The following is a 22,998-nucleotide window of genomic DNA, read 5'->3' on the forward strand; positions in this document are numbered from 1 at the left end:
AGTGGATGGAGTTTAGACACATCCTCCACGACCAAGTCGAGAGGGACTCATTAAGAGGCAGCTACGCACACAGCTACCCCTAGAGAAGGATGTGATGTAATGACCCCAGGCTGGGAGGGGAGAGGAGACTTTAACTCCACTGTGGTCCAAATCCAGCCTTCAAATTTTTAAATTGTTTTAATGTTTACTTATTTTTTGAGAGAGAGAGATCGAGTGCGAGGGGGGGAGGTGCAGAGAGAAAGAGGGGGACACAGAATCTGAAGCAGGCTCCAGGCCCTGAGCTGTCGGCACAGAAGCCTGACGCGGGGCTCGAACTCATGGACTGTGAGATCATGACCTGAGCCAAAGTCAGACGCTTAACCAACTGAGCCACCCAGGCACCCCTAGCCTTCAACTTTTTAAAGAGGAGAGGGTAACCAGACCAAACCAGCAGCCTCCAGAAGGGCTTGATAGAGCCCAGCTGACCTCACCAGCTATCTCCAGCGGTGGATGCCCACAAGGTATGAGATTCTGCAGCTGTGCAGGAAGAAAGACCCATATTTAGCTTCTAACAATCTTCTCTGGAAGAAAAACTGAGGCTCCTTCCATACAAACTGGGAACTTGTATGCTACTTAATTTAAAAAGAGGGAAACAGGTCTCTATAATAGGGCCACGTAAAGGCCACTGGACCAGTGACCATGGCCATTCCACAAAGAGAGAGATCAAGCAACAATTCCATACCAAGCAGAGCAATAATTGGGAATATTCCATGGACCCTCTTTTCCATTCCCCAGAACAGGAACAACCTGAGGTCTATGTAACTCCAAGGTGTCAAGTCTGTGGGGTCCCGGCAGTGGACATGAGGAGTTCAGCAGTCCACGTGGGAAGAGGGCCTGTTTGCGGCTAAGCCCAAAAGGGATCATTAGCCATTAACATAGACAAATGAGCCAGTCCTCCTTAGTCTCTCCCCTCCTCTGATCTTGATTTTGATGATGAGAATCATCTACTTGGAGTTTTAGGGTCCCTGCAGTAGTTAAGGAAGGAGACACAGCTGAGCCCCATCGGGACAAGTCAATAGCTGTGCCGAGATCAACAGGACAAGTGGTAAAAATGGCCTGGGGGGGTGGGGGGTGCAGGGCAGTAAGTATTGAAGCTGAAGAACAGTCGCCCACTGACCGCTGCGTCCCAATCCCAGCTAACCCAGTTTGGAGGGGAAATGCAAGCATCTTGGAGAAAGAAACTCCCAACCGCCTTCTCAAACTCCAACACAGCGGTGATGGAATTCATTGTTTGTGAGAAGCACCCTCATTTCCATGGCTGTTTGCTGTGATGTCACCACTTTGTATTGCTATGGCAACAGAAATGCAGTCATAGGCAGCAAGTTTTAGCCAAAAAAAAAAAAAAAAAGAAAAGAAAGAAAAAGAAAAAAGCAGATCTCCTGGACAGCAAAGATTCCATTTTACCCCAAACACTATGTGTCTTACCCTTCTCTGCTCCTGGCATTCGTAGCAAAAAGTCACAGAATCAAGTTCAACCCTCTGCTTTTAATATGGTAAACTAAGGCCCCGAGGGGATAAGTGCTACAGCAAGGATCACAAAATCACAAGTAGAAGAGCCTGCAACCCCTCTCATCATTCTCTGTCCATTTTCATTATTTACTTGCTGAAGCACAGCACGTTAGCAAGAACCGGGCAATCTGGCCTAAGCTCAGAAACAAAATAACTTTGGGCATTTCCAGAAGGGGATGAAACTGATCGGCATGGAGAAGATGAGGTGTCATTGGGCTAATGCACCCACAATAGGGTGGCATATTAGCCAGTCACCCCCTGGATGGACACCCATCGGCCCAAATCTAAAGACAGCACCCACCAGGTGGCGCCAGATTGCAGACCCAGCGGTGTCCTTTCCAGGTTGGTCTAGTTGTGGAAGGCTAGACCAGGGGAGCTGACAAGGAGCAGGAAGACCCCTACAAAACCCAACTCTCTTGTAATGGGTGGGTCACACACAGCCAGCATAACACACACAGCCTCAGGAGAAACCAGACGAAAGAAGCGCTCACCCTGGCAAGAAATTGATCAACCACACACATATGGCCACATACCTATGCCTGGCTACTTGGAGAGTGGTACAAAATTACCACTTAATATCGTCAACTCCCCCAAAGCCCAGAAACACAGGTGACTGAACTAGTTGTTAACACTCGAAAGTGACTTAAGAGCTTAAAATCACAGGTAATTTACGCATTTGAAAATAATGCTCACATTTAACATTGTACCTTTCAAAACCATTTCCTACACATTATCTTGTTTGATGCTAAACAGCCCTGTGGAGCAGACAGGAAAGTTTTATGACAGATGGATGAAGAAATTCCAGTGCATAAAGTGAAGTGACTTACTCAAGGTGACCCCAGTGGCAGTGGCAACACTGGAATCCTATCTGCCCAGTTTCTATCCCGGTGCTTTTCTGTATTATAAGCTGTTCTCTTGTAAGTGGTGGTAGGCTGATAAATGTTCCACTGCTAGCAATTGGGGGGTGGGGGGGACCCAGTATGCAGCATTTTCCGATGTCTACGGTGTAAATACTCTGCCCATGGCTGGTTTCAAGCTGCTAACATGATGCCAACCCACTTGCAAAATTCCTGAAAATGTAAATAACCAGCTGTCATGAGCTAATGCAGGCCAGTTCTAGCACATCATTGCTTCATAAGTTACGTTATTTCCACTTTGGATTCCTTTTTTCCTTCCAATTTTCTGCTCCTATGAATGTCTTCAAGGCAGAATGCACAGTTCTCAGTGCTGGAGGATGCCCCCACAAATCAACCCTCCTGAGAGAGAGACTAGGAGAACAGCCTTCCATCATGACCCATGGGCTACCTGGCACCCTTACCTTCCCTGTCTGATCCCTTCTCTTTGCCCCTTACTTTCTCCATCCTTGCAGGTGCCTGTCTTGTGTCAACAGCGCCTTCCGCTGTCATTGGTGCAAGTACCGGAACCTCTGCACTCATGACCCCACCACCTGCTCCTTCCAGGAGGGCCGGATCAACATTTCAGAGGTAAGCAAGGCTCACTTTGGCATGTGATGTTCCCAGTAAAGCTGAGTGGCCCTCCCTTTTCAGATGGGCAGTCCCATGGCTTGGCCATCTCCTTGCCCTGACCCATCTTGGTCTTCTTCCTGGAGATTCTACATGTTAGAAAACCACGTTATTATAAAACTCAAAAAAAAAAAAAAAAAGTGGCAGAAAATACCCCAGAGGCAGAGAAAGAGGCTGTATCTTCTAGACTCTTAAGATTCTTTACATTCAAAGGCTTGAGGGAAACTGAGGGTTGAGACTGAAAGCTAAGGGGACATATCCGACCAACCAGACTCCATTGTCCAGAAGAGTGCAGTGAATGGCATTTATTCTTTGAGTCTAAGCCCTTTGCTTGGCTGCAGACATAGTCCAGTTCAATAGAACATTCACTCTCAACCATTCTTTCATGCCAACCTCTCTTCCAAGTCTAAATTTCAATGATTCTTTGACTCTGATGTATGACTGGGTGGGTGGCCTTATAGAAAGAGAAGGAGATTCAGCTGGTGGAAAGAACCAGGCCTTGCTAAAAGTCCCAGTTTATCATACAGGCAGTGTTCCATCCCTAGAGCCCGACCTACCTTTGTTATTCACACAGTGAAATATCAAATTGCCTGTCTTTCCATGAATATCACATCCAGTTATTCACTGACATTGACTTGGACGTTGACAGCTGGTGGGGTTTGAATGACTATAAAGACCTAGTATTCGTGCAAATCGCACGGGTGTGTATACATGTGCAATTCCCCTCTTCTTCCACCGTTTAGAAAACCTGCAAATGTCAATAAGGGACAGTGTAGCACTTTCATACTCCACTATACTCTTTGTATACACCTGGCCCTCTTGCACTAGACTAGAAGCTCCTTGAAGGCAAGGGCTGTACCTAATCTTTAAATCCTCACTGTCTTCTTCAGGGAATGTTTGCAGAATGCATGGGTGAAAGAAGGAAGGAAGGAATGACCGCTTTGCCCAAATGCCATTGATAGGAAGGGTTCCTTGGATCTACGTGTCCAAGATGTCAAGAAATAGAGTCCTACGTGTCTCCGAGTCTTGACCGCAGTGCTAGTTCCTTCTCTGAATAAACATAAGAAAGTCAGCCTTAATGTACACATATCAGATCGTCATGACATATACGTTTACATATCTTACCATGTTGTTTATCAATTATACCTCAAAAAGCTAAACAAATTAAATAATAGTAGGCCTTGACCCGTTTCTCAAACACACACACCCATGGCCGTGAATTCCGCTCAGTGTCTGAAATAATATGTGTTCTATTCAGCCGGAAAAATGGAATTTGCCGGTCTTGAAAGAGAGAAACATAGAGGGGGTCCACAGGTGGTATTGAAGACAGGCCATCCTCTGGTGCCCCTAGCGTGCTGGAACCAGTTATCTAGTGCCCTGAAAACCTTTCAGAAAAAGATCTCCCCGCAGCCAGTTGGTGTGCTTTGATGTATCTGACCCGAAAGCACTAATCTGGTCTTAGTGGACACTGGAAATTAATCCCAGCCCTGGGATTCTGCAAGAGTATGGAACTGCTTTCGGGCCAATCTTCTCATTCAGAGGAAACGGCCCAAGGGCCGAGGGTACGGAGTGGAGGGTGGTCCCCCAGCTTGGGAGTCAGCCGAAGAATGGCGAAGGGAGGCGGGGCAGACGAGGAACGGCAGAAACCACAGCCGGGGCTGCTCAGAGGCAAAGTCCTGGCAGTGCAGAGATGGTGATAAAGGGTCTCGGAAACTGAGCTTCATATGGGCCGCTTCTACGCTTCTGAGTTCCTTAATTAAAAAAAGGCAAGGCAGACCACAAAACACAGAGAGAGAAAGAGAGAGAGAGAGAGAGAGAGAAAGAGTGAAGTGCAGGTCTAGACAAGAGAGAGCAGCTGCTTCATTGTCTCCCAGGGGCTCCCCCTCGGGCTGAGAGAAACCCAAAGCCAAGCCTGAAAGCGGCCTGCAGCTGGAATAAGGGCAGGGGGAATGGCTTAAGGAACAGGACAAATAAACTCTGCCGGGGTGTGGAAGCCAGAAGGCTAATTGGAAACATGCCGGCCTCCCTCATGCCCTTTAGAAGTCACTGGAACACGGTTCCCTCTCAGCCACGGGGGAGAGACTCCGATGTTCCAGAACGCTGGACCTGAGAGAAGCGGTTGCCACCAGGCAACTCAGGAGTGAGTTAATATTCAAAGAACCCTGGGGGCGAACCCAAAGACTTCCCACCGCCTTTCAGTTTCACTTTCCCGAATGTCTGTGGCTTCCGGGGAAGAGGTGCCCTTTGTCCCTTCCTCACCTCCCACCTCTGCTTAGTGGGATGGGACTGGGCTGCCATTCTCTTACTGCTGATGTGCGCCAGCCCCTGACGTGGGCCCTGGGATCGGCCGTCTGGAGGCCCGGTGATGGAAGCCTGGTCTGCAGCCGGCTCCTAACTTCACTCAGGAAAGACGAGCAGTGTGCATTCCCAGCAAGCTTGTGAGGGCCACTTCCTCAGCTGCCTTGAATACTGCTGAGGCTCTTGGCCACAGCCATTCACACATCCCTTCCCAACAACTAGCTCCCAGGCCCTACTCTTTTCTGTCCAAAGCTCTGCTTCTGGAGAATTCCACTCCTGAAAATGCAGAGGACGGCTAAGGTGCACGTATCCAGCTTGGGGGGGTGCGGGGCGGTGTTTCTTGCTGTATTAAGAGTCCAATCGGACGTCGTTAGATTGTTCTGGGGACTGGAAATCCATGAACTGCCTCTTTGAGAGCCCTAGAATATTTCTTTGATACTTCCAGTAAGAGCCCCCTAACGGTGAATCCAAAAATCAAAATTTTGTCTGTGTACTTCCTAGAAACAATATCTAACCAATTAGCTCCATTGATCTAGAGAGCAACATTAATGTACACACGTTTGTAACTCTCTCACGTGTGACAAGAGGTCTCAAAGCGTCTATGTCAGCGCAGGGGGCCAGCAGCAGCATCCTGCACCTGAGTGCTTGTTAGAAATTCAATTTCTTGGGCCCCCTCCCCAATGAGTCTAAAGATTGAGAGTCACTGACGTACAGCATCTCAATTGATTCTTGAAACAGACCTGTGGTGTCCCATAATTCATATTTGACATATGTAGTAACCAAGATGCTAAAAATTTAGGGTTTTTTTGCCCAAGGCTACAGAGAACTCAGGCATCCAAAAGAGCTGAGTACAGCACGCTTTCTGCAGAAAACCAGAGCCGGTTAGCTTCCTTGTCTCTCTCCATGGCCACACTTGCCGGCAGGATCCCGATTTGGCTTTGCGCTATTTGGTCATGAGGGTTCAGGGTGTGCAGCTGGTGCAAATCCACCTTCACAGATGGAGAAGCTACCCATGGAAGATGGGTCAGTTGTCCCACTTCTAGACACACAGCCAGCCAGCACATTGAGGTAAATCTGCCTGCTGTTTCCAGAGGTCTGAGGGACCAAGTCCACACTTAGGCTTGACAATAAAGTACCTAATTAAAAAAAAAAATGTACACACACACACACACATTCTCATTTAACCTACTCTATGAAATGGATTCTATTACAGATTAATAAACTGAGGTTTAGATAAATTAAACAATTGTCTTAAGGTCATCAGATAAATGCAGACGCCATGACTCAGAATGTATGTCCCCAAGTTGACCCTGGATAAGTTGAAGTCCTCTGATACTGCATTTACATATACAACACACACACACACACACACACACACACACACACACATTCTCATTTAACCTACTCTATGAAATGGATTCTATTACAGATTAATAAACTGAGGTTTAGATAAATTAAACAATTGTCTTAAGGTCATCAGATAAATGCAGACGCCATGACTCAGAATGTATGTCCCCAAGTTGACCCTGGATAAGTTGAAGTCCTCTGATACTGCATTTACATATACAACACATACACACACACACACACACACACACACACACGAAATAAGCAGTAGTATTAATGGTGTTAACCCAGTTGATTGCTGTTTACAGCATACTTTCTTTTTTTTTAATTTTTAAAAATTTTTTAATGTTTATTTTTGAGAGAGAGAGAAAGCATGAGCGGGGGAGGGCAGAGAGAGAGGGAGACACAGAATCTGAAGCAGGCTCCAGGCTCTGAGCTGTCAGCACAGAGCCCGACGCGGGGCTCGAACTCACGAATGGTGAGATCATGACCTGAGCCGAAGTGGGACATTTAACCAACTGAGCCACCCAGGCGCCCCTACAACATACGGTCATATGCCTCTTTCATGCAGTCGAGGGTTGTTGGGTATGACTGGCCCCATTTTATCGATGAGGAAGCTGAATTTCAGTCGCACTGAAATTCAGTCTCTTGAGCTCTTTTAAGGTTATGAGCCAGACCTTCCCACTGCTCAGAGCACAGTCGATCTCTGATGGGGCCCCCCAAATCTCTGCCTCCCTGGGCTGGATCAAGCTGTGACATGCTGTTAGCAAGCGGGTGTGCACAGGAGTATGTATGGCTTTCAGCTTTAAAAGCTCATCTCTCTCCATGGCTAAACCAGGCCTAGTGAGATGTAGATACATAAATATCTTCTTTACGCCCTGTCCCCGGGGAAAGATAGAACCAAATAAATCCGATTAGCTTCCCGGGATACTGGCTGCTCTCTCTCTTTGAAGTCCAGTGGGTGAAGATAATGCCATTTCCACATGGGAGAAGTCGTTTCCGAGGGCCGAAGGGTCCCCCGCGCCCCAAGCCGGAGAAGCACAGCTAAACAGAGGGGGCGATGCGGTGGCAAGGCTCACGGGGCTCCCACGCCAGGGTCCTACGTAGCCATGGCTCCTCCTCCCCCGCCTACCCCCACCCCTGGGATGTTCCCAAAGAGGACATCTATTCATCCTGACAGAAACTCAAATTGCTGCCAAGGAGGTGATCCTGTTGCCAGTTGGCTGAGAGACAGAAGAGTAAGATGACCTAACGACAGTGAGGACCAGCAGTAGCAATGGGCATTTTAACAACACTGACAACAGTAGTAACACCCTGCAGAAAAGGAATAATGTGATGATGTGCTCTCTTCTTAGGACAGGAAGTGTGTGTGTGTGTGTGTGTGTGTGTGTGTGTGTGTGTGTGCACGTGTGTGTGCGTGCACACGCATGCTCACAGAAGCAATCAGGATAGAAGTGGCCTCATTGTATCTGATGAAACCCATCGCCTTCCCCAAGGCCCCAAGCCGTTGAAGTTCCCACAACTTGGCGGTTTTCTGGGCTGCTGACTTTCCCACACCTGCCATCAGCCTTCCCTTCTGCCATTGCTACCCAGGACTCACTGCTTCCTCATTAATACATTCACCAGAACCATTCATAACCCAAGGGTTCTGCATCTACCCTTGTTTTCCAAGAAGAAAAGAGTATAACCTGGTTCCAACCCCTTTTTTTTCCTTTGCCCTAGAGAATAAGAGAAAGAATCCCACTCTGTCTGGCCTCAGGGAAATAGCCAAAAACAAACAAAAGATAAGACATCTGTTTTCTACTGAGGCAGTTTTGGAACCTGTATAGGCATTCGAGAAGCCCCTAATCATTGTCTTTAAATTTACTCCCAGAAGGTCTGAAACAGCAGACCATGGGTATCTTCTGTAAAATTTTAGAATCCCTTTAAAAAAGAAACAAACAAACAAAAAACTCCCAAGAGTACTCATAAAGTGTCTTCTTAAGATTCTCCAACTCCAGGGGCGCCTGGGTGGCTCAGTCAGTTAAGCGCCTGACTTTGGCTCAGGTCGTGATCTCACAGCTGGTGAGTTCCAGCCCCGAGTCGGGCTCTGTGCTGATGGCTCAGAGCCTGGAGCTGAGTTGGATTGTGTCCCCTTCTCTCTCTGCCCCTCCCCCACCTGCACACTCATGCACACTTTCTCTCTTTCTCTCTCTCTCTCTCTCTCAAAAATGAACATTAAAAAAATTTTAACACAAAAATAAAAAAGATTCTCCAACCTCCAGGTTGGACCAGACTTAGCCCAGACAAAAAAGATGAGGAGGTGCCCACCCATGTGTGTGTATATTATATGTAAATATGTATACAATATAATAAACGTGTCTATAAATACATATATTATATATGTGCATATTTGTCAAAGTTAAAAGAATTCTACAATCTTGTTTACTAACCCAAGACATTCTACTTCCAAAAACACATCTTTAAGACCTTGCTGGTGAAATTTGAATTTGTTCTCTGAGCTCAGTCTCTGTCACAGATACACACACACACACACACACACACACACACACCTCATTATGCCTCAGCCTTTTTTCTAGTCTAAATTAAAATTCTAATTTATTAGACGTGACAGGGATTTGTTAGCCACCAATAAGAAGTATCTCCTTTTCCAGGGGATGCCTGGATTTCCCTAGAGTGGTGTTCATTTTTTTTCTTGGCTATAAATATATGAAAGACTCTGTCAAGAATGCCCTCAGGGCATGAAAGTGAAAGTGCAGTAAAGAGCAAGTTTATGAGTTGGCAGCTTGACTGACTGGCTTCTCGACAGGGACCCATCTGCTCTGGGCTTGCCTTATGATCCTGTCTCTTGTAGCAACCTCGCCCACTTGGCATCCTCACATGCAGTTAGCCTACAGGTGAGGGAGGGCACCAGTGACCCCAGAAGTTCATCCAGGTCCTCCCAGAGAAGTGTCTGTGGAAAATTGCCCCAGCTTTTCATAAATTCTGAGGACTCCTTACTAGATTTGGACGTGTCCACTTAGTAATCATGTGACTCCAGAAACGGCGGCCATGTCTAACCCAAGCTTTGGGAGTCAAACTCCTTCTCAGGTCTCTTGGTGTTCAGAAGGCAAGGCTTTCCCCTCATCTCTGAAGAATCTAGGAAGCTGGAGGTAGAAAGAAAACTTTGAGATCTTATCATCTGAGGCGAGTAAAATGTAGTCTGATCCCCTCGGGGCTCACACACCAGGGAGGAATACAAGTTAACAAGATGTTGCAATTCTGAGGGCAAAACTCCATCATGGGAGACTACTCGTAACCCACCCAGAAGGCCAGGGCGGGGAAAGGGTCAGGGACAGCTTTCCAGAAAAGGAGCCGCGGAGCTGAACTTGAAGGCTAATTAAGAGGCATTCAGCTACAGAGAGGCTGAGGCGAGGTCCGGGAGGACAAAGAGGGCCAGGAGGTGGTAGTGAGTGGTTCTAATGGAGAGAAAAGCATCTTCAAAGGACCAGAGGCCCATAAGTCAGGGACACTGTCTCTCAAAACTCATCTGAAGTCCCATGTGACTGGAGCAGGCTGCACGGGGACCTTCTTACAGCGTAAGAAGGAGGCAGAGGCCAGGTGGAGAGGGCTTGTACCTGAGGCCCTGAGAAGAGAAGCAACTGCCTCAGCCCCATCTGTGGTCCAGCAGGCCTTCCAATCCCATAGCTGAACTGTCCATTGCTCAACACTGCCTGTGTAAAGAAAGGCTTCCTACTAGGAATAGCCTCTAGAGATGGGACAGGGACACTTTTTCTGTCCCACACCTTGTGGGCAGTTCTGAGCAGGGCACTAAATGCCAATGGCACCCTTGGCAGGAGAGCTCCATCAACCCCCACGTGTTCCCAAATGCTCCCTCTGAGAAGCACCGTAGAGGGGAAGGGGGTGGGGAACCAGGTGCTTCTTCAAGAATTTCCCTGGTTGGTCCCTGGAGACAGGAAGTGATTGCATGTGGAGGTGACTGGGCCCTCACCGTCCTCCCTGCCAGAGACTGCTGGGGTCTGTCTTCCTCAAGAGGGAGAGAGTGGCCAAGGGGTCCGAACTGTGGGAAGGTGACAGTGTGACCTTCAGGCGAGAAGCAACACCTAGCCGTAAAGCTCAGGAAAATCGATCCCGCTTTCCCAATTCGTGGTCTCTCATGGTCCTTCCCACAGCCCCTCCCCACCAAGACTTTCTTTTTTCGGTTTTGTTTTCCGAAGCAACATGGCTTTCACGCAGGGCCTGGTAATGAAATGAGATAAAAAGCCAGAGCAAGTGTTTAGAGCATTGCCGGGAGGGCTGGTCCCCCTCCTGGAAAGGCCGACTCAGTCGGAGCCGAGAAGCTGAGGCTTCCGATAACAGAATGCCTCGGGCCGGACAATGCATGAGGGACAGGAGCCCGGGAAAGGATGAAACCGGGAGGCGGGGGTTCCGGGTTGGGGACAGGGACACACAGGGGCCTCTTTTATCCTCTGTGGCGGGAGATAAAATCCACAGCCTGCCACACCGGCGCTTGGAAATTAATTCCTAAATTGTAACATGCACACCAGATCCGGGACAACTTGTGGGCTGGGGAATGACAATATCGAAGCCCCGGGAGCTAAGAGATAGGTTTTATTTTCCCTGCTGACTCCCCATGCCCTTGAGATGAGGTACAGCCATCTCGCGGGCAGCCCACCCGGCCCCGAGAGGGTCTGGTTGGGCATCCGGGTCCCGTCCCCTGCCCCGGCTCAGGTGAGTAGAAAGGTGTCAGCCAGGACAGACGGGACCTCTCTGCTTGCTCCCCAGGACTGTCCCCAGCTGGTGCCCACGGAGGAAATCCTGATACCAGTCGGGGAGGTAAAGCCAATCACGCTTAAGGCTCGAAACCTGCCCCAGCCGCAGTCGGGCCAGCGAGGCTATGAATGTGTCCTCAACATCCAGGGGGCTGTCCACCGGGTCCCCGCCCTGCGCTTCAACAGTTCCAGCGTCCAGTGCCAGAACAGTTCGGTAAGAGGACTCGTGCTCGGGCCCCGCCTGGAGCAGGCCTTTCTCTCACACCCATGCCGAGGCCTGACCCTCCCCCTTTCCCGGAAACCTTCCGGGTCCACAGGCTGGCCCCAGGAACAGAGGAGTGTGCAAGCATCTAGCGCCCCTCAACCAGAGCGGGGCAGGGTCATGGTGACAGAGGAGGCGGGGTTCTGTGCAGGGCCCTAATGGCGGAAGTTGAGAGCTTTGTGTCCTTTCTGAGTTTAAGGAGACCTCTGGGCCTTCAGTGAACTTTCAGCCAAAGCCGGTGGACTCCACCGCAAGCCCCCTTCCCCACTTAGGAATAACCCAGAGGAAACTGGGACAGGAGCTCAGCAGAAATAGAATGGCGCGAGGGGAGGGGGGAGAGGGGAGAAGGAGAGAGCGGTGAACTTCCAGAGCAGCAAGGGTTAAACCAATCCTGCATGCCAGACAGAGAGCACGAGGTGTTTAATTATAATACTAGCCCAGAGAAGATCTTTTTTATCTGCCAACTCCTGTCTCTGACTATGGGGGGTCAGCTGGAGATGGGGGGGGGGGGGGTGATGTGACAAAGGTGTTGAGGGAAGCTAATTCGCCTGGGAGAGATAAAGAGAATCTGGGCTTCTTATCAGGCGGCTGTCAGATTCCCAGGTCACAGGCGCTTGATAGAATTTGTAATCGGTGGAAGGCCGCCAAGTGCAAGGGGAAGGTGGGATGAGGGAAAAAAAAAATGCAACAGGACAAAGGGAGGAAGGTGGCAGGAAGGGCCGGGGTCAAGAGGGCGGACAGTAACATGACATGCCCCGAGTGGCCAGGGCTGGGCGGGTCTCTGAAGGGGATTCCCAGAGGTCTTCTTCACCAGAGGCAGGGGCTGGGCCACCAGAGGGCCGATTTCTGAAGCGTGTGAAGGGCTTACAAGTCCCCTGTGGGACCAGCATGGGAGACAGAGCGGACTCCTGGCTACAGCTTGAGCCTTTAATGGTCGGGCTGATCAGATCTGTGACCAGAAGCTCTGAGCACTTTCCCTGGTGGGCTGTTGGCCGAAATAAAGCTCAAGTGCAGCCAGGAGACCCCTGCGGTGCCCAGCCCCCCTCCACCGCTGCACCCCTGGCTGTTGTGCACATGCTGTCCTCAGGACCCTGGTGGGGTTTGCAGAGCAGTACGTGAACTTGCTGCAGAGACCGGACTTGTATGTGAAGAGGCAGACAAGCTCTTGGGAAGACAGAGACAGGGACTGGCAATGCCAGGGGACAGAGAGGGTGGGGAAGGGGCGGCAGGGATGTCAGAGCAAGCACCTGGGGAAGGCGAGTATGGGCTGGACCGGAAGAATACAGGCAAGTTGAAGGGTGGAGGCTGTAGGGAGAGAGAGGCATTCTTCACAAGATGTGAACTGAAAAGAGCCAGAGAGGTGCCGGGGCAGGTGTGTTTGGAGACAGGCATCAAAGATTTCTGCAGGAGGGCAGTGGAAGAGAAGTAAGCTTGGATTTGGATTATAGGGGGCACCGAACACCAAACTAAGGGGTTTGGCTGGATCCTGTTGGCATTAGTGACTGGGAGTCGGGGAGGGCGCCATAGGGATAATTCAAGCAGCAGAAGGGGTTCCCCTGATTCTCCCTTTGCTCCTTCCTCAGCCCAGAGGGAGCCAGAATCCCTGGTTTCTTTCCTGCCGTAGTCCTGGTCCCCCGAGATGCCAGCAACCCCGTGTGATAGGGAACCTCACAAGCCATGTGCCCTCTGCCCCTCTCCCCGCAGTACCAGTACGACGGGATGGACATCAGCAACCTGGCTGTGGACTTCGCCGTCGTGTGGAATGGCAATTTCATCATCGACAACCCGCAGGACCTGAAAGGTGAGCGGCTACTTCCGGGCAGAGTTTTTTGATCTTTTCGTGACCCCGGGAAAGACCGGGGCTGGAAGGATCAGAGCCAGCCAGCCGCGGTGCCATGAATAATACGCTCCCTCTGTCAGCGGAACTCTTCAGAGGATCCTAAAGCAACATTTGGAGCCATCAAAGGAGTCCTGTTGGGAACCCTGTTTTATTACAACCAGAGCATCCGCCAGGCAGCTGCCGGCTCATCGCATTTTTCTCTTCGGCTCCCAGAGACTTTGAAGTGTCTGTAGAACCTGACCTAGGAGAGCAGCAAGCAGGAATGTCCTGCCAGTTTCCAGAGAAATAGAGATTCTGTTTCCAATTCAGGTCTGGTTCCGCTGTCCTTGGTCCTTTGCTGCACAAAGGTTTCTAAGGCTGCTCCCCTGGTCCTGAGGTGGGTAGGGGGGGACAGTGCCAGGAAGCTCAGGGCGGAGCTGGGCTGACCTGAGAAGGACACTCCATGAGGACCACCCTTATTTATGGCCCTATAAACTCATGGGCAGCTCCTCCCGTGTGCCAGGTAGCCAGCCGTACCCGCCACACGGCAAATATCAACATGCCACCCTGCTCTCAAGAGTGACAAAGGCGACTCCGATATTGTGAGCGCTTGCGGTGGGGAGGCATCCACTACGTGATTTGGGGGGATTATTTCCCTTAATCGTAACAGCCCTGAGATGTTTGTACTAGTATGAATCTCATTTTACAGATAAGGAAACTTGAGACCCAAAGAGGCTAAGAAATGGACCAAAGTGCTCGCCTCGGCAGCACATATCCTGAAATCGGACAGGTGCGCAGAGTAGCACGGCCCCTGACCAGGATGACGGGAAAATTCACGAAGCATTCCAGACTGTTAAGACTTAAATAAGTGAAATCTTAAAAAAAAAAAAAAAAAAAAGTCGAATTCACGCAGAGGGTAGGAAAGGGGTTGCCGGGGGCGGGGAGGAAATAAAGAGGTTGGTAAAAGGGTGCAGACTTTCAGCTCTAAGGTGATCAAAGTCTGAGGAACCTAGTGGAAACCACGGTGTCTGTAGTTGAGAGCAATGCTTTGTATAATTGCAATTTGCTAAGAGAGTAAAACCTAAATACATATTTGTAATTGCTCGCTCTCTATGTATGTGTAGGGTGATGGGTATGCTAATTAGCTAGGTGGGAGGATCCCTTTCACTATGGATATGTGTTTCCAATCATTACGGTATGGTATAATAACTTTAAATATCTTACGATTTCTCTTTGTCAGTTATACCTCGGTAAAACGGAAAAAGGAAAGAAAAAAAAAATAGGCTGAATCAGAAAGTTAGAGCCAGGATGCAAAACAAGGGTGTCCAATCTCAGAGTGCACGTGCTTGACCAGACAGACCACTGTCCTTCCAGTGGTTCAGACCACCGTAGGGCATGAAGCCTTCTCCCCCCGAGACCCCTCTCCCTTACCATGAGCCACGTCTCACTACACTTCAAGTAGCTGGGGCTGCCCCAGCTTCTCCGTCAGCCTGATGGTTGCCCGTGGGTGCAGAGAGGGGCCAGGGCCACCAGAGGCCCCCACCCACAGGCTGTCATGGAAATCGATACCACTTTGGCTGGGAGAAAGAAATGGAACCAGGGAGATTTCTGTTCTACTTCTCAATACCCAGGCCAAATTTCCTCACTGCTGAGAGATAGACGTTCTCCCTGCTGAGGATCCGGGGTTAGTTCCCAGAGGTTGGCTTTGCACCTGGAGCTTAGAAGAAAACAGCCACATCCAAGCTCTCTCATCAGAACCCCCCCTGGTGGCACTCAACAACTTGGGAGTGTGCGGGCACTGCCATCTCCACCTTCATCCCTCCTAGAGCCCAGTGTTTCTGGAAGCTGTGCACCGTGTTGGGTGGAGAAGGCCATGGTGTATACAGACTTGGGTTCTAGAATCCAAGAAAGCGGGATTCAAACTCCTGGCGTTTTCACTTAGTGAGGGATGAACTCAGACTATTTACTGTCTCTGCCTTGATCCCAATTTCCTCATCTGGGAAAGGCAGGAAGGGACGCCCTCCTTCTGGGGTCATCATGAAGACCAAATGAGGTGTTAGATGTGGACCATTTGTGCACGTTAATAAATGCTCACCACGTCGTGGTTCACTTGAAGAGTCCCGTTCCCCGCACTTTACCGTAAGAAGCCGCGGGCATGAGGATGTTTGAATGTATTCCCCACAGCTGGGATCGCAGAGGGAGATGAGGACTAGAGCAGTAAAAAATGCCCCTCCCCTGGGGCCTGAACCTGACCTCCAGCACAGGCACTCAGGCCCCAGTCCTGAAAGCTTATGTCTGCTTGACCAGGAGCGTTGAAAATGAGTCTCTGAGCATTCTACTCAAGATTCTGAATTCAAAACATCAGCAGGCAACAGCTGAGTGCCAGGCTCCCAAAACACATTTCTGCTGACTGGCCGGTCCAGGGCTTCTAAATCAGTAAGAGACAAAAGCAAAGGCAGAAGGTCTGCAGATTCCCAAAGTGACCTGTTATGCAGCCAGGTTGTCCTCTCTGGGGACCAGGAACAGGGCTGGGTGGACTTTCTCTCCTCGTCAGTTCTGCCTGTACTTTGCAGGCCCCCCGGTCTTCCCTGAAGCCAGGCTGACCTCTCTCCCAGACCAGCCAGGTCCCAGTGTATGGGCGGGATGCCTCTCTCTTCTCAGGCTCTACAGTCCAGCCGCCCACAGAGTTGGAATATCAGAACCCCAGCTTGGGGCACTAATCTTAGGAAGCTTCGAGAGTCGTGATATACCTCTTGGAGTTTCGTTTGTATCTGAAATGGGGAAATGAGTCCTTACCTGTTGTGATGAGGGCCACACGTGAGGAAGAAAGACTGTGCATAAGAATGTAGTGTGACTTTCACAGAAGAGAGAATAAGTGTGTGTGCCACATCAGGGGTATTAAGGCACTGTGCCAAGCACTTAATACACAGCACCCCAGTCAAACCTCACAAAAAAGCAACGGTCACCCCCCCCCCCATCACACATTAAGTGGACGAGGTTCAAGGAGTTTACGTTGTGTCACGGAATGTGGTGATGCCACGATCAAAGCCCTGACACAATTCGGTCCGGAGCCAGAACTCTTAAATAACATTTTCTATAGTCCCTTTCAGCCACTATGAGGCTCAGTTTAGTATTAATCCGCCATCAGTGATTCTTGCGATGATAATGGTGATCGTTGGTGTTATCTGTGCTGGGGGGCGGTTTCTGTCTTGCCTCCAAGAAGAGGCCCGGCTGTGAGAGCACTCCTGAATCCCGTCGTGTCACCCCCTGTCTCGACAGTCCACCTCTACAAGTGCGCGGCCCAGCGGGAGAGCTGCGGCCTCTGCCTGAAGGCCGACCGGAAGTTCGAGTGCGGCTGGTGCAGCGGCGAGCGCAGGTGCACCCTCCAGCCCCACTGCGCCAGCCTCTCCAGCCCCTGGCTCGACTGGTCCAGCCACAACGTCAAGTGCTCCAACCCCCAAATCACCGAGGTGAGTCCAGCAAGTTCCCAGAGCGGGGAGGGATGGCCAGGCGCCGGCCCGGGGTGGGGGTGGGGGCGGGGGGTAGCGGGAGAGGAGTTCAAATGGAAGAATTGTTAAGTGTAGAGCACTTAATGTGGGGTGTGGGAAGCCTCTCTTGAGCGCCACGATGGCCCGTGTCCAGGCCCAAATGACAAGCCTCTGGATGTGTGTCCTCGGGCCAGTGCCTGAATGTGCGTGCACGTCGTGTGCACGTGCACACAAGGGAGGCAGAGCCAGCCCAGCCCCCACTGCCAGGCGGGCAGAGCCAGGTGGGGACGGGAAATTGGCTGCCTGATGGGTGCACGTTTTAGAGAGCGGGCTTAGCTCTTCTCAGCAGAAATGCGATTTGGGGAGCTGCAATTAGCTCAGAGTTGCAAAGTTGAACACGGAAGAAGAAAGTCAAGGCAGGCGCTACATTGGCCACGGTGCCGTTTCCCAGGATTTACTCCCTGTCCCAATTTGTTTGTGCATTTTAATGGAAGGAAATAGGTAATTAATTATCCTGGGGGGAAAAAAATGATGCTTCCTGAATAGCAAATTGCGAAGGAAGATGAATAGATGATGCGGATGAAAATGCAGCTGCTCGGGGTTTGAATGGCCGGGGAGAGGAACAGTTGTATTTAACTTTGGGTGCATTACGCGTTCATCACTCTCGGCGGCTCCCTAGTCACCGACTGTCACTCGTGGTTTGAAACTTATTGCACATTCCTTATGGTGATGAGGAGTGAAGAAGGCCTGGGCAGGTAGCACTGTGGTCTGCTCATTTAAGAAAGCAGCGACGGGCTGCTCCTTTCCTGCCTCTTCCTTGAGTGGGGTTCGCTGCCCTTTTTCCTGGCTCGTTTTCCTTATTAGCCGCAGAAAGCACCTTGGGTCCTCGCTTATGTCACGGTGTATTGAGCAGTTCCTGGCGCATCCCTGCGACCATGTTGAAACTCCAGATCAGTAGAAGGACACCCCTCAAGAGCAAATGAGTGTTGCTAACCTACAGATGGTTGAAGATGGAGTGAGTGTTTCTTTAGGGTGCTAGGCGCTGTCTCGTTTAATCCCGTGACTACCATGGGAGGCATATAGTCTCACCTCCATTTTACAGATGAAGAGAATGAGGCTCAGAGGAGTAGAGTGGTTGCCCCAGATAAGTGGCAGAGCCAGTATCAAAGTCCAGATTTATTTCCTTATAGAGCCATTTGTAAAGTCTCTGATTTGCCCAAGTGATGTGGAACGGGAAGCAAGGTGTCCTCTTCCTTGAGAGCCAACCTTCCTTCCTAGCTGACGTAGGCCAGGCAGATGCCATCCACCCACGTGGCGGCATACCCGAGGGAAAGCACAACACTGTGTCTGGCACCGCCTAGGTTCTCATTCATCCTGGTGGGAAGATGCTATGATGGTGTAGACGCTGTCCGTCGAGCATCAGGCTTCCTCAATTTTGTTTCTGTCTTGGGCACGACCGTGATAGTGCCCACTGACTCCAACCTGTGCCCTTACCTCGCTGGGCAAGGGCTTACAGGAACTTCTGGTTGGTGGTGCCCCAGCCTCTGCCCTCAGACAGCCGGCTCCTTGAGCTGCTCAGGGCTCCTTGCCTTCTCCCGGATTCTAGTGATTTCCAGCAACCGCTGGCCTGAGAACATGTTCCGCCCTGTAAATCTTGCAGCTGCCGTTGTCCGTCTCTGCGTCTCTGCGTCTCTTCGCCTGAGGTACAGGGGAGCTTAGATTAGGCAGGGACTTGCTTCCATCAGCACCTCTCACCTCCCCCAACCCTGGCTGCTGCCATCCCATCTACTCCCCGACTGGCAGGGGCGCCTTCCCAGCCCTGAGGCAGGCTTCTCCCTGGGAAATCTCTGCCTCGGTGCTGCCCCTGCTCACTGACCGGGGACTGACGGGCTGCTCCCTTCACAGAGGACACCCAAGCTACATGATGCTAATTAACCCCCTGAGGTAATTAGGCTGTAATTGATTTTCCCAGTGAACGTTAACAGCAGGAGTTGGAGGCCCCAAGCAGTGGGGTCTCCTGTTGGCGTTTTTTTTCAAACAGAGGCTATAGAGAAATGAAAGATACTCTTTGGGGAAAAGGAGAGACAAATCCATGCTGTGTCTCAAGCCACGCAGGGGGACATCATTCTGGACGGGACATGTAGGAGGGAGGATCCAGGCCTGGAATATCGTATTCACTGTTATCAGGAATATTTTCTTTCATTTTGTGTCTCCTTCCCTCAGCCTACCCTCCTTCCCCTGTAAAAGTCATCTTCAAGTTTTTCTTAACTTTTCAGTTTTGAAATAATTTTAGACTTATAAAAAGGTACAAAAATAGTCCCAAGAACTTTCATATACCCTTCACCCAGATTCTCCAAAATTAACATCTTACATAACCGCAGTGCAATTATCCAAATCAGGAAATTAACATTCATACAATAATGCCATGTATTATACATGCCTGATTTATATTTTGCCAGTTGCCCCACTGATTGTCCAGGATCCAATCCAGGGTCACATGTGACATTCTGTTATCATGTTTCCTCAGTGCTCTAATTCTCAGTCTTTCTTTGTCTTTCATGACCTTGATACTGTTGAAGAGTACGGGACAGTTGTTTCGTAGAATATCCCTCAATTTGGGTATGGTTAATATCTCCTTATGATTTAATTTAGGGTATATATTGTTGGCAAGGAGTACTAAAAAAAAAAAAATGTGGAATACATGTCAAAAGGGCACGGGAACCAACTTGATTTGGCCCCAGGGGCCAAATCTGGGCCCGTCTGTGCAAGAAAATACATAATGATACTAGTTGACTTTAGCAATAGAATAAGATCAGAATCTATGGTCCTTATAGATATAAAGAAACAATTAACGGGGGAGAAAGGAAACCCTTCTTCATACTGGAAGTCTAACTGAAACATGTAAAAGGACTTAGGGAAATAGAAAATCATCAGTTGGCAAAATTCACAGTAATAATTATTTCAGGAAAAAAGGCCAATGAATTGGTGAATGAAAGTAGGGTGAAAAATAGGATGTCGGCCGTCTTGAGCCATCGCCTCCCAAGGTATGTACTAATTACAACAAGAAAAAATAGTAACTTTACAGAGAAGAAAGCTGGTAGACACTACCTATACGAGGTGATCAAAGATAATGTCACCAGTAATGGGAACAAAGCACCCTCATGTGTCTGTGGCATCTCTTACCAAAAAGGTATCCTTTGCTAAAAGTAACTTTGAAGAAGAATCAGCTCCTTTTCTTTACCGTAGCTTCCCGGGCTACTTCCTTGACACTGGCACAGATCTTTTAATCTTTTAATCTCTTAATAATCCGTATTCTGTGAGACCCAGGCCCTTCTATATGTTCCTCCCGCCTTGTCTCTGGCCGTTGCCTTGCAAATGTGCGGCCTCGCGCATGTGTGCCTGCAAAACTGCAGGCCCACGTGCAAGAGCCATTTACGACGAAGATCCTTCTGGAGGGGTGAAAAGGGGAAGGATTCTAGGACGGCCTCGTGGTGTCTGTTGCAGACAGCAGAATTCCCAATGCTGGAAACCAGTGGGGACCCGAACGGGCACTGCCCTGTTCAGGGGCCTGGAAATCAACGAGATGACCTCAAGTGAGTCCTGCTTTAGGAAAAGGAGTGGGCTCCAGCTGAGTTGAGTGGACTGGACCGCTGTGTTCCTCCTTAACCCTTTCTTACCCAACTGTGTCCATGGCAACCAAGCCCACCCCGAGAGACCCGTCTCCTGTGACAGCTTCATGTAGGACAAGTCTTACAGCCTCCCGAATTTCCCAGTTTATATAAACTTCAGGTTAGAGACCCCCTCAGGACCCAGCGTCTGCTCCTTCCCAGTCAGCCCGTGGTGTGATAATGATGCTGTCCCCCGTGGGAGGCATCCCAAGCTGCTCTCGTCCTCACCATCATCCTGGTGTCTGTGCACCTGTCACCTGTTCAACCCCAGGAACAGGAGACGCGCAGAGGTTCGGGAAAGCCCGCGACATGCCTGGCCCACCACGTTGCTGCGCCTCCAGACCTGCCAGGACCCCAAAGGGGAGGACATCGCAAGCCACCCCCTAGAAAGGAAGGCTCAGAAGAAGCATTTTCGGAGAAGCTGCGAAGGGCAGAATTGGGCAGAAAGGGGAAAGAGACCGAGTATGTAATTGGGAAGAAAAATTTAGGAAGGTTCAAGGGGATCTAGAGCTCAGGTGACAGAGGTCTCCACTCCAAGTGGGTACGTTGGTCGGCGAGGGCCGCGGGGACAGAGCACCCCCAGCCGGGTGGCTTCAACAGCAGAAACGAATTGTGTCACGGTTCTGGAGGCTGGAGTCCCGGGTCCAGGTGCTGGAGGTGGGCTCCCTCTCAGGGCCGTGAGGAAAATCTGCTCCGTGCCCCCTCCCCTAGCTTCTGGGGGCTTGTGGTGTCCTTGGCCTGTAGACACATCGTCTACATCTCCGCTTGCATCTTCTCATGACCTTCCTTCTTGTGTCTGTCTCTATTTTTTTTTTTTTTTTATTTGTTTAAATAAGGATTTCAGCCATATTGGATTAGGGCCCACACTAGCGACCTCATTTGAACCCGATTGCCTCTGGAAAGTACCTGTCTCCAAATACGTCACTTCCTGAGGTAACAGGAGCTACGGTTTTAACTTGAATTTGAGGAGGATAAAATTCAACACATAACAGAGCATTGCAGTAAATAAACCCTCATTGATGAGCGACTACTGAATATGTGCTGTGCTAGCCTTGGAAGTTATCGTGTGGATAGGCGAGGTCTGGGAGGGGAGGCAGGGGCTGCAGCCTCTCACTGCAAAGCCCCAGCCTATCCCTCAACATGAGCCACCTGGAAGAGGCTGGAATCTGCTTGTCCTGCAGGCCACTCTGCTTCCTCCAAAGGGCCTAAGACAGAAAGTTCTAATCTACACCCTTTGCTTTTGTCTCCCGTTTCGAAAGAGGGTAGCACCAGGGATCTAGGTCTTGACACCTAATGAGGACACTTACCTCAGGCCAGGGACCAGAACAGATGATCCATATCCTAGTTCTGGGAGTATTAATAATAACAGTCAGGCTCGACTGTGCCCCAGGACCTTTGCGTATCAACTCATCCTAACAATCCTTCAAGATACCTACGGTTATCTTCATTTAAGAGTTGAGGAAACAGTGCTTAGGGAAGTAAATAATTTGCCCAAAGTCACCCATTTGGTTAGTGGCAGAGCAAACTCAAAACCAGGACCTTCCGACTCCAGAATGCAGACTTTCCCCACCACACATACCGCCTGTCTTGGTCAGAGGGATAAAGGGATCTTCCCTGGCTATACACTTTTCCACCTCACTCCACCCCAAGTGTACCAAAAATATCTTGGCATTCTCTTGGAAGGCCTCAAGAGATGCCAGAAAAACTGGGAGCACTGGCTACCCTTTGTGTTGAGCCTTAAAATAACCTGTCTTCCTACACATAATTAGGTCTACACTTGATCCTATGAATGGTGAGGGGGCAGGAAGTGCATTTTGGGGTTGTGTTTAAACTTAGGGTGACTCCTTCTTACCTGTACGGGATGGATGTGACTTTCATTATGTATGTTTATGAGAGTTATCAGACTTGATTTCATTGGTTTCTGATGGTGCCTGTCAGCGGGATGGTGGCTGAGATGAAAGTAGGAAATTACCGAGCCTGGTAGTTCTTTCTTTCCAAGCATCTCAGCTGGATGAGAGCCCAGAGGATGGAGGCCAGGTGGCTCGCACCTGCGGGTGACAGTAGAGATCACGGTGAAGAATAAACAAAGCTGGCTTGAAACGCCAGGGACCCATCTCCAGTGTTGGGGTCCTCAGGGATTGACCAGGAACCCGTCACCGTCTGGGTACCAGAGAATATCCCTGTGTGTGTCTGAAGTCACCTGCCGTGTCGCCCCGTAAGGGCACACTGGTGCCAGGCTGTAGGGATGCTGGTTTTGCAGTCATCTCTCCACT

General features: G+C 50.0%; 1 protein-coding gene across 2 annotated transcripts in view; it reads left to right on the plus strand.

Annotated features, from left to right (window-relative positions):
- PLXNA2 (plexin A2) overlaps positions 1 to 22,998 on the plus strand; it is a 206,771-nt gene that overhangs the window by 140,460 nt on the left and 43,313 nt on the right. For both annotated transcript variants that reach the window (XM_078440906.2, XM_078440905.2), the window contains exons 9-12: positions 2,918 to 3,032; positions 11,502 to 11,702; positions 13,455 to 13,551; positions 16,849 to 17,039. In XM_078440906.2, coding sequence (XP_078297032.1) covers positions 2,918 to 3,032; positions 11,502 to 11,702; positions 13,455 to 13,551; positions 16,849 to 17,039 — 604 coding nt within the window. The remainder of the gene's footprint in view (positions 1 to 2,917; positions 3,033 to 11,501; positions 11,703 to 13,454; positions 13,552 to 16,848; positions 17,040 to 22,998) is intronic.

Source organism: Panthera onca, chromosome F1 (genome assembly GCF_046562875.1).
Source record: "Panthera onca isolate mPanOnc1 chromosome F1, mPanOnc1 haplotype 2, whole genome shotgun sequence".
Lineage (NCBI taxonomy): Eukaryota > Metazoa > Chordata > Mammalia > Carnivora > Felidae > Panthera > Panthera onca.